This window comes from Oncorhynchus gorbuscha, linkage group LG05, assembly GCF_021184085.1.
Source record: "Oncorhynchus gorbuscha isolate QuinsamMale2020 ecotype Even-year linkage group LG05, OgorEven_v1.0, whole genome shotgun sequence".
Classification (NCBI taxonomy): domain Eukaryota; kingdom Metazoa; phylum Chordata; class Actinopteri; order Salmoniformes; family Salmonidae; genus Oncorhynchus; species Oncorhynchus gorbuscha.
The window spans coordinates 57877100-57887533 of NC_060177.1; the positions used below are offsets into that span (position 1 = coordinate 57877100).

Consider the following 10434-nt stretch of genomic DNA (forward strand, 5'->3'; position numbering starts at 1 on the left):
TCTGAAAAAACCTACACTCGATCCCTCCGATGTCAACAACTACAGACCAGTATCCCTTCTTTCTTTTCTCTCCAAAACTCTTGAACGTGCCGTCCTTGGTCAGCTCTCCCGCTATCTCTCTCAGAATGACCTTCTTGATCCAAATCAGTCAGGTTTCAAGACTAGTCATTCAACTGAGACTGCTCTTCTCTGTATCACGGAGGCGCTCCGCACCGCTAAAGCTAACTCTCTCTCCTCTGCTCTCATCCTTCTAGACCTATCGGCTGCCTTCGATACTGTGAACCATCAGATCCTCCTCTCCACCCTCTCCGAGTTGGGCATCTCCGGCGCGGCCCACGCTTGGATTGCGTCCTACCTGACAGGTCGCTCCTACCAGGTGGCGTGGCGAGAATCTGTCTCCTCACCACGCGCTCTCACCACTGGTGTCCCCCAGGGCTCTGTTCTAGGCCCTCTCCTATTCTCGCTATACACCAAGTCACTTGGCTCTGTCATAACCTCACATGGTCTCTCCTATCATTGCTATGCAGACGACACACAATTAATCTTCTCCTTTCCCCCTTCTGATGACCAGGTGGCGAATCGCATCTCTGCATGTCTGGCAGACATATCAGTGTGGATGACGGATCACCACCTCAAGCTGAACTTCGGCAAGACGGAGCTGCTCTTCCTCCCGGGGAAGGACTGCCCGTTCCATGATCTCGCCATCACGGTTGACAACTCCATTGTGTCCTCCTCCCAGAGCGCTAAGAACCTTGGCGTGATCCTGGACAACAAACTGTCGTTCTCAACTAATATCAAGGCGGTGGCCCGTTCCTGTAGGTTCATGCTCTACAACATCCGCAGAGTACGACCCTGCCTCACACAGGAAGCGGCGCAGGTCCTAATCCAGGCACTTGTCATCTCCCGTCTGGATTACTGCAACTCGCTGTTGGCTGGGCTCCCTGCCTGTGCCATTAAACCCCTACAACTCATCCAGAACGCCGCAGCCCGTCTAGTGTTCAACCTTCCCAAGTTCTCTCACGTCACCCCGCTCCTCCGCTCTCTCCACTGGCTTCCAGTTGAAGCTCGCATCCGCTACAAGACCATGGTGCTTGCCTACGGAGCTGTGAGGGGAACGGCACCTCAGTACCTCCAGGCTCTGATCAGGCCCTACACCCAAATAAGGGCACTGCGTTCATCCACCTCTGGCCTGCTCGCCTCCCTACCACTGAGGAAGTACAGTTCCCGCTCAGCTCAGTCAAAACTGTTCGCTGCTCTGGCTCCCCAATGGTGGAACAAACTCCCTCACGACGCCAGGACAGCGGAGTCAATCACCACCTTCCGGAGACACCTGAAACCCCACCTCTTTAAGGAATACCTAGGATAGGATAAAGTAATCCTTCTCACCCCCCCCCCTTAAAATATTTAGATGCACTATTGTAAAGTGGTTGTTCCACTGGATGTCATAAGGTGAATGCACCAATTTGTAAGTCGCTCTGGATAAGAGCGTCTGCTAAATGACTTAAATGTAATGTAAATGTAAGACAAGGGGTGGCTACTTTGAAGAATCTAAAATATATTTAGATGTGTTTAACACTTGTTTGATCACTACATGATTCCATATGTGTTATTTCATAGTTTTGATGTCTTCACTATTACTCTACAATGTAGAAAATAGTAAAAATAAAGAAAACCCCTAGAATGAGTAGGCGGGTCCAAACTTTTGACTGGTACTATATATATATATATATATGAAGTTCTAGTTGTTCAGTGCCCAGTGATGAGGAGAGAGTAGGCCTACTGCACAAGAAAACACTGTCCTCTACTGGCACTTAGGAAGCAGTGCAGAAATATACTTAAATTCATAAATGCACATTTTTATTCTGAATAGAACTCGAAGCAAAAGTTAACTGAAACAGCTGTAACACTGCCCCTATGTTATGTTTATGGTCACGGTTCGGGTTATGGCTAGGGTTAGGGTTGAGCCGGGATGTGGACATGAAGCTAGGGTTAGGGTTACGACTAGGGCTCTCCCTTCGACCCAATGTGCAGGAGCCTGGCTCCAGCTCAATTTAACCACTGTGTACTACTCGTATAATACTAAGATTCAGTCTTATTTGGAAAAAATAATATTTTCCAGGCATTATTGTTCACCCCCAACCCCCAATTCTTCATTTATGGTGTACATAATTTAGCCTAAACCATTTTAGTCTATATTCAAATAAATGTATTGCCACATCCTCCCCTAACTTTTCTTAATTAACAGTAAATGCAAATGTCTATTAAATATCTAATTTGTATGATTCTGAATAGACTAAATCATGCATGGAATTGGAAGTGGTCCATGACAGCATGTGCGTTTTAATTGCACATATGAATTGTGGAAAGGATTGTCATATTTGAAAAGAGTTATAGTTTAGTTCAATCTAATGAGAATAGGAATGTACAATGGGCAGCTACAAACACATACATCATTTTGACAGTAACCCCACCCCTGACAGCTGACTGGCTGCGCACACTGCATGTTCAAAACGTCACCATAAAGCGAATTAAATAGCCTACCCGCTTGTGCAATTCAGTAAATAGTGTAGCTGTCAAAGACGCTAGTCATAGTTGAGAGTCGGATGATAAATCTAATTGATGAAAAAAAAAACATGGTTTATGCCAGCTCTTTAAAAACAATTTAGTTACATTGTATCAAATTGTATATTTGACAACGTGCGCCTTTTCCTTTTTGACATTGCTTCAATTCGTGTTAAATAACCAGTTTCGTAAATGTTTCGCATTATTTGTTTGATATGGATATCAGAGATGCGCTAGATTGTCACAGTCTGGATTAGCTATTGTTGAAAGACTATCCGCTGTCATCCATTGGATTTATTTGTATTATTATATATTTTTTTTACAACTGAACTTCTTCACGTCTGAATTATCTGGAACGCACATCAAGGTGAGCATCTCTCTGTTCGCCGTGGTGTGCAAATTAGCCTATTTTTCATGACCAAAACAGAGCTAACCGTAATGTTCATATGAATTTGTATTACATACAGGCTATCTTTACCGCATCTTGATTCTCTGTTGCATGCTGGTTCGAAGTTCAACCAAGAGCCTCCTGTTTTAAGACTGCTATTCTGTTTTCTTGCAAGGGCATCATTCGCACTCTTCTGTGTTTCACTGTATGATTTCCTCTATAAAAAAATTATACTATTCGGGAACCAGGACCTTACTCATAGGAAAGTGTTCTGTATGAATATATAATGCTCCCTTGTCTTGTAGAATATAAATCACAGTTGTTTCCCCCAAATATTTCATCCAACTTGAATAAACTAAACTTACATTTTATTTGCAGAAACCTGGATGCTTAGACTACATTATCACACTGAATTATTTTTTAAATTGTGACACCTTTAAAATGACAGGTTAAATGGGTGTTATTTTCCTGGATTGTCATAAAACGTGTTATAAATGTTATATTATTGTTTTTAGTATAATTTAACCTATTTTGTTCAATCAGTGAACAGATTATTTGTGGACCTCCAATGTCTTTGGGGAGTTGTGACAGAGGCAAATGAACACTTTCTTGGCATACCTTGGTATTGCTTGGTATTTGGAATAAAAAAAAAACTGCACCCAACAACTAATATGGGCATCATCATTAAAACCTACATTTACAGCTTACCTGGCATGTCCTGTAAAAGATTCCTACATGTTCTTGAACTAGCGAACATACAGAAAGTAAGGATGTGGGGTATTCCTTTGTCTGAAGGTGTACAGTAGTGAAACATGAGCATGTTGACTAAACACTGTACTTAGTTCAAATTCTTCATGTTGCCCATGCATGCTTGCGATAGTGGTCACCTGTTAGGACTTTGGATACTGACCCCTTCCAGTAGTAGTTGTTTTGGGGCTCACTGCTGTCAGATCAGTTTTTGATAGGTTGAGTGAGGCATTAGGCCATGCATCATATTGGTTGTTGTGTGGCTGTACACTTGTTTGTTTTGAACACTTCAAGCCCTGTCTTAGAAACAACTGCGGATGAACAGTGTAATGAAGTTGTTAACAAAACCATAGACAAAATCAAAACCATAGTGGATGAGGGAGACGTTGTCGATGAGGTCATTGTAACGGCATGCTACAGTACCTTTCCCATGTAGCTGAAGTGTCAACATTGTTTTTATTTAACAAGAGCTCCTGAGGGCCCAGCATGGTGAACAGTCAGGTGGGCAGTGGTGTGGCGTCACCCCCCAGGTCGTGTGCTGGATGCGGGGGAAAGATCGCTGACCGCTTCCTGCTCTTCTCCATGGAGCGCTACTGGCATACACGCTGCCTCAATTGCTCCTGCTGCCACGCACACCTGGGTGACATTGGCACCACCTGCTACAGTAAAGGAGGCATGATCCTGTGTAGGAGCGACTATATCAGGTGAGGTCCTAATTGGGCTCTGGGGAGAGGACATAACAGGAAGGGGAGGATGTAGACTTTATCTCCCAGGCTAGGGCACAGAGACTGATCTGGCTCTGGGGAGAGGACATAACAGGAAGGGGAGGATGTAGACTTTATCTCCCAGGGCAGGGCACAGAGACTGATCTGGCTCTGGGGAGAGGACATAACAGGAAGGGGAGGATGTAGACTTTATCTCCCAGGGCAGGGCACAGAGACTGATCTGGCTCTGGGGAGAGGACATAACAGGAAGGGGAGGATGTAGACTTTATCTCCCAGGGCAGGGCACAGAGACTGATCTGGCTCTGGGGAGAGGACATAACAGGAAGGGGAGGATGTAGACTTTATCTCCCAGGGCAGGGCACAGAGACTGATCTGGCTCTGGGGAGAGGATATAACAGGAAGGGGAGGATGTAGACTTTATCTCCCAGGCTAGGGCACAGAGACTGATCTGGCTCTGGGGAGAGGATATAACAGGAAGGGGAGGATGTAGACTTTATCTCCCAGGCTAGGGCACTGAGACTGATCTGGCTCTGCTTTGTGTCTGCAGGTTGTTCGGGCACAGTGGGGCATGCAGCACCTGTGGCCAGTCCATCCCGGCTAATGAGATGGTGATGAGGGCACAGGGCAATGTGTATCATCTCAAGGTGAGACCCCCTGGTCAGTGAATGTGTAACAGTTGTTTGTCTGAAACCCATTGAAATAAATGTTATACACTGACCTAAAGTTACCTTGTACCTGATGTTAGAGTTAGCGTTTGCTTATGACGCTAGTTAGGCATGGACTAACCTTGGTTAACCCAGAACTAAAATCTTGCGTAGTCTGTTCACGAGAGATTAGGCCTGGACTTGAGTGGCACATTTGGGATGAGGATTCTAACTCCTGTGTGTGTCTTTTGTCCCTAGTGTTTCACATGTGCCACCTGTAGAAACCGACTGGTGCCAGGCGACCGCTTCCACTATGTCAACGGCACCATCTTCTGTGAGCACGACCGGCCAGGGGGTGCACTGCTCAGCAGCCACCTGCCCCCCACTGCAGAGCAACCCTGTGTTGCCTGACCAGAAGGTGAAAGAGGGACCAGGACCATGAGGCCTTTCACACTTTCATACGTATTTCACACCCACTACCATCATGAAAGGAGAACTACAGACGTGCTGTATGTCTAGTAACTTACGTTCTATTCCCTCCTGCTCTTGTCTGTAGGTGTGCCGAGTGCCTAGAGCGGTGCGCTGTGCCTTCATCCCCTTCATGCTTCCCTTCATGCTTCCCTTGTCACCAGAGGACCGTCCATCCCTGCTCACCCTGCTCCCGATACTGTTGTTGTGGGCCCTCATCACCAACCACCACCCTGTCTCTTTGACCAGGAGGTTCTTTTTGCTTGCAGTATCTATTTCAGATGTGTTGTGTATATCCATGCTTGAGAGAGTGTACAGATACACAGTGGCGGTGAGTCGTGTGTTTGTGGTGCAGTGCTGGTCTGTCCATCAAAGACAATATGGACCACATCAACTATTTCAGGACTGAGGCTACGTGTTGTATGTGAAGGACACCCAACTGTGTGCATATCCAGAACTTTGGTGCTTTTGGACAAATCTTGCAAAGAGTAAGGTAATAGTCTGGACCCTGTCTAGGATCTATAGTCAAATTAAAGTAGACAAAAATAAGCTTTCTCATGGACACAACTAAAATGCTATCACTAACAGTGGCATCGCTGTGGTTATTATTGTCAGGGATATCCCATCACTTAGATGATGAGCTCACAATCCCTCTCAATGGCCTGTCATCTGTTACTCAGTGATGTTTAGACCATCATATGAATCTGGCTGAAGTGAAGGAAGACGATAAATATACATTCTTTTTTTTACAAGGTTATTGTGTGTTTCCCAGTAGAGTTCTATTTCCTTAATACATGTTGCATTCAATTTCATTTTGGATGCCTGTTCAATATGTGACATTATCAAATGGAGAAAAAAAAATGCTATTAAAACATTTTACTGTAACGAGGTGAACTGAAGTAATTGAAGTCTATGTGCAGTTGGTTGGTTACATGACATGAGTCTCGTGGTATTATATGGTAGGCTACCACCCGGTTGGTGTTACATTTCCTCCCCGACTGTTCCTGCATTGCTCCCTCCAGCCCTGTATGGTGAAAACATGCCTGATTACCCTGAGGAATGGAATTAGAGGGCTAGAGCCCTGACCGTTTACAGAAGCAATTAAACATGAGTGGTGTATCTGTGCTGCTGTGCTTGCTGCCTGCTGCAGCTCCTGGGAGGCTGAACTTTGGCCATATCCCGTGGCTGACTTTAATAAAGACTCATCTGGGAGCCGGCCTAATTAAAGGGAGGGGCTCCTTTGCATCCAGCCAGCATGTAGAAAAAAAAACATGACAACAATCTGATACTTTTACTGTTTACCATTTTGCAATTAAAAGACACAAGCCAAAGCTTTTCCAATCCCCCTTTGCTGGTCTTTGTTCTCTGTTTGGCTCTGCATTGGTTAAGTTGCTTGAACTTCCTTGTAATGTAAAACTGTACATGTAGCATATATAGTCAGACAGGTCTGTAGACTTGAGGAATTAAAGGACAGTTCCACACCAAAACCATATTTTGGTATTTGTTTCATTAGTTCATTGTTGACATAGTCCCAAAGTGTTTTGCTTGTCAAGTTTTCAAGATGTGTGACTTTCAAAATACAGAAATCACCCAAATAATGCATTTAGCATCATATGATGCTGCGTTTTGGGATGATTTCTGTATTTTGAAAGTTCCATATCTTGAAAGCTTTAGTGCTGACAAACATAACATGTTGGCACTATGTCAACAATGGACCAATGAAACGAGCAACAAAAGTGAGTTTTTGGGTGGAGTTTTCCTTTAAGGCTTTAAGAAAAACCCAAGCTTTACAGTGAAGCAGTCGATAGCATCTGCTGTGCTTTAAATGAGCTCTGTACTTTCACACCTTTGCTAGGAGCATGGCAGCCATAGAAATGACACCTTAATGTGGTTAGCTATTTCAGAAGTCCCACTTGTCATGGTAGGGGCTGATCCTGCATCAATTATTTATTCCACGTTTGATTGAAAAGCGTCACGCAAATTCATTAACGTATGCAAATGATCACAATTACAATTATCTTCATATCTATATAGTGAGAAAAGAAAACCTCTGCAGAATCTGAATCCCACCGCACCACAAGTTACACTTTGCATTCAAACCAATCAGGCCTCATCTGCATATCTCTAATTAGCCCAGCATTTTCAGATGCCAATTAGCAGGCCTCATAAAAAGCCTCTCTGCCATGAGGCGTTGTCTTTTATTAGAGACTTTGCAGGTGTATGACTCACTATGTAGTTTCTGTCATAAGAAAGTGTTTATACTCACTAATTAATCATATTAACACATGCAAATGAGTGTAATTGCCTTAGCTTCTACGCTTCACGTTGTGTGAAGAGACAGAAATGAGACAGTATATATTTTTTTTTCGAGGAAGAGAGCGTCTGAGTGGTGTCCTTCTGCCCAGCCACTCTGATACAGATCCAAGATGAAGTCTCTGTGTCTCTGTGTTATGATGATGATCCATTGTCTCTGTGCCAGCAGGACTGGCAGGGAGATCATCTCTGTCTCACGATCGTTTGAGAAGCCAACGAGAGGGTTTGGAGCAATCTGACAATAAACTGGAATGAAGAGAGACAGACAGCCCTTCATTGAAATCCTCTGGGCTCAAGCAGTTAGATCTGTTCCAGCGAGTGTACAGTATGTTAGAGAGGTATGTGCATGTGGTCACTGTCAGGAACAGAGCCAGAGACTGTACTGAAAGGGGGTCTGTGTTGATAGACAGGCATGCAAGCTGAGGTTATGTCTATGTGTCCGCCGACACAAACATACAGGTAACTGCCAAAATAATGGAAACACTTGAGTAAATGAGGGATACAAAGTATATTGAATGCAGGTGCTTTCACACAAGTGTGGTTCCTGAGTTATTTAAGCAATTAACATCCCATCATGCTTAGGGTCATGTGTAAAAATGCTGGGCATGGCATTATTTTGGTTACCATGGCTATGCCCCCATAGGATGACAATGCCCCCATCCACAGGGCACGAGTGGTCATTGAATGGTTTGATGAGCATGAAAACGATGTAAACGATATTCCAGGGTTATTCAACTCTTACCCTATAAGGTCCGGAACCTGCTGGTTTTCTGTTCTACCTGATAATGTATTACACCCACCTGGTGTGTCCCAGGTCTAAGTCAGTTCCTGATTAGAGGGGAACAATGAAAAAAAAGCACTGGAACTGGCTTCGAGGTCCAGATTTGAGTTTGAGGGCCATATGCCATGGCCGTCTCAGTCACCAGATCTCAAGCCAATTGAACACTTATGGGAGATTCTGGAGAGGTGCCTGAGACTGTGTTTTCCACCACCATCAACAAAACTCTAAATTATAGAATTTCTCATGGAAGAATGGTGTCACATCCCTCCAATAGAGTTCCAGACACTAGTAGAATCTATTGCAAGGTGCCTTGAAACTATTCTTGGTCATGGTGGCCGAACGCCCTATTACGACACTCTATGTTGGTGTTTCCTTTATTTTGGCAGTTACCTGTACATAATATTGATGGTAACAGGTTTCCAGTAAAATACATATTTTACATTTGTATTTTTTTACATTTAGGTCTATCTATTTGATACTGTCGCCTAAGGAATTGTAACTATACTAAGAATCCATAAAACTGTCCTGTCTGCTAAAACTATTTATGCGTTCCTCCTTCAACACTAGATAACTAGTGATAAGTATCTCAACATCAAGAGAATGTGCATTGCACTTAGTGTCCCCTGGAAAGATGTTGACTTCTGCAGAAATCATTATTATTAGGCCTATAAAGGTATTATGTTCCTGAATGAGGCATGAATTCAACAGAAACATGTTTTCGAAGACAATCATTTCCTCAGCAATAACTCACCGTCTTGAACAAGGTGGGTAGAGAACAGGCTGTAGACAAAGAAAACAACTTTACAACTATGAGCCTCATACAGGAATGTCAGAGGGGTAGGAAGAGAGGAGAGACAGAGGGAGAGAGAGAAACGGAAAGAGAAAGAGAAAGAGAGAGAGAGAAGAGAACATTCCCTGGCCAATCAGAATGCTTTGAATAATTAAACTGATCGGCTTTATTAGCTCAATTAGGTTAATTTGACCACGGAACACGGCCATATGGTGAAAGGAAACAAAAGAGGGGGGAACTAATTAAAAGTAAAATAATGAGGATTTTAATTAACTGGTTCCCCAGACAGCAGCGCACAGGGATCAGGAGCCTGGTACCATAATTAAAGTGCTGTAACGCAGGCAACATCTCTCCTCTCTTTCTTATATCTGTGAGGGCTCTATCCATCTAATTAAATTTGTAAATAAATTAGCAACATTGAGAGTTCCTGCTTGACTTAACACCGCCTGCAATCCACCCCCCACCCCCCCAATAACACACTCACCTTACTCCCATCACACGTCTACAACAGAACGGATGTACAAGCAAATGTTTTGCCAAGGTCTGTAGATAGAGGATTTGTATATATGTGTGTACATTTGATACGGTGTGTGTGTGTGTGTGTGTGTGTGTACATGCATGATGCAGGTTGTGCTGTCATGTTTGTGCAGGCTGATGTTTGTGTTTGCTCCCTCTCAGGGTCTCACAGTGACACCGGCCCCTCTCAAATGCCCCCAGACTCCACCCCATGGCTTCTGTTTGACTCGAAGAGCAGAAGCTAAACATAGCTGCATGTTCTGCTCAGTAACTACCATGCACTCTACTGTAAGGTTCAGATGTTAAAATTAGAGTGCCTAGGTCAATCTAGCTACCCCCTGGGACAACTTGGTATATCTAGTTTGTCCCTTTGAAAAAATGCCCATGATATCTTGTATCCCCACCTCTCTGTCACATTTAAATCATGATTCAAGTTCACCTTGCTCTCCTGTCTATCCGGACTCTCTCTCCTCTACATCCCCACAACCTGCAACCTACTC

General features: G+C 43.9%; 1 protein-coding gene across 1 annotated transcript; it reads left to right on the forward strand.

Moving 5' to 3' along the window:
* The first annotated feature begins 2572 nt into the window (after positions 1–2572).
* LOC124036147 (LIM domain transcription factor LMO4-B-like) lies at positions 2573–6865 on the forward strand. The gene is made up of 5 exons (XM_046350342.1): positions 2573–2929; positions 4166–4401; positions 4970–5066; positions 5325–5484; positions 5623–6865. Exons 2-4 carry the CDS (start codon positions 4184–4186, stop codon positions 5475–5477), a joined length of 468 nt encoding a protein of 155 aa, XP_046206298.1. The 5' UTR covers positions 2573–2929; positions 4166–4183; the 3' UTR covers positions 5478–5484; positions 5623–6865.
* The last annotated feature ends 3569 nt before the right edge of the window (positions 6866–10434 follow it).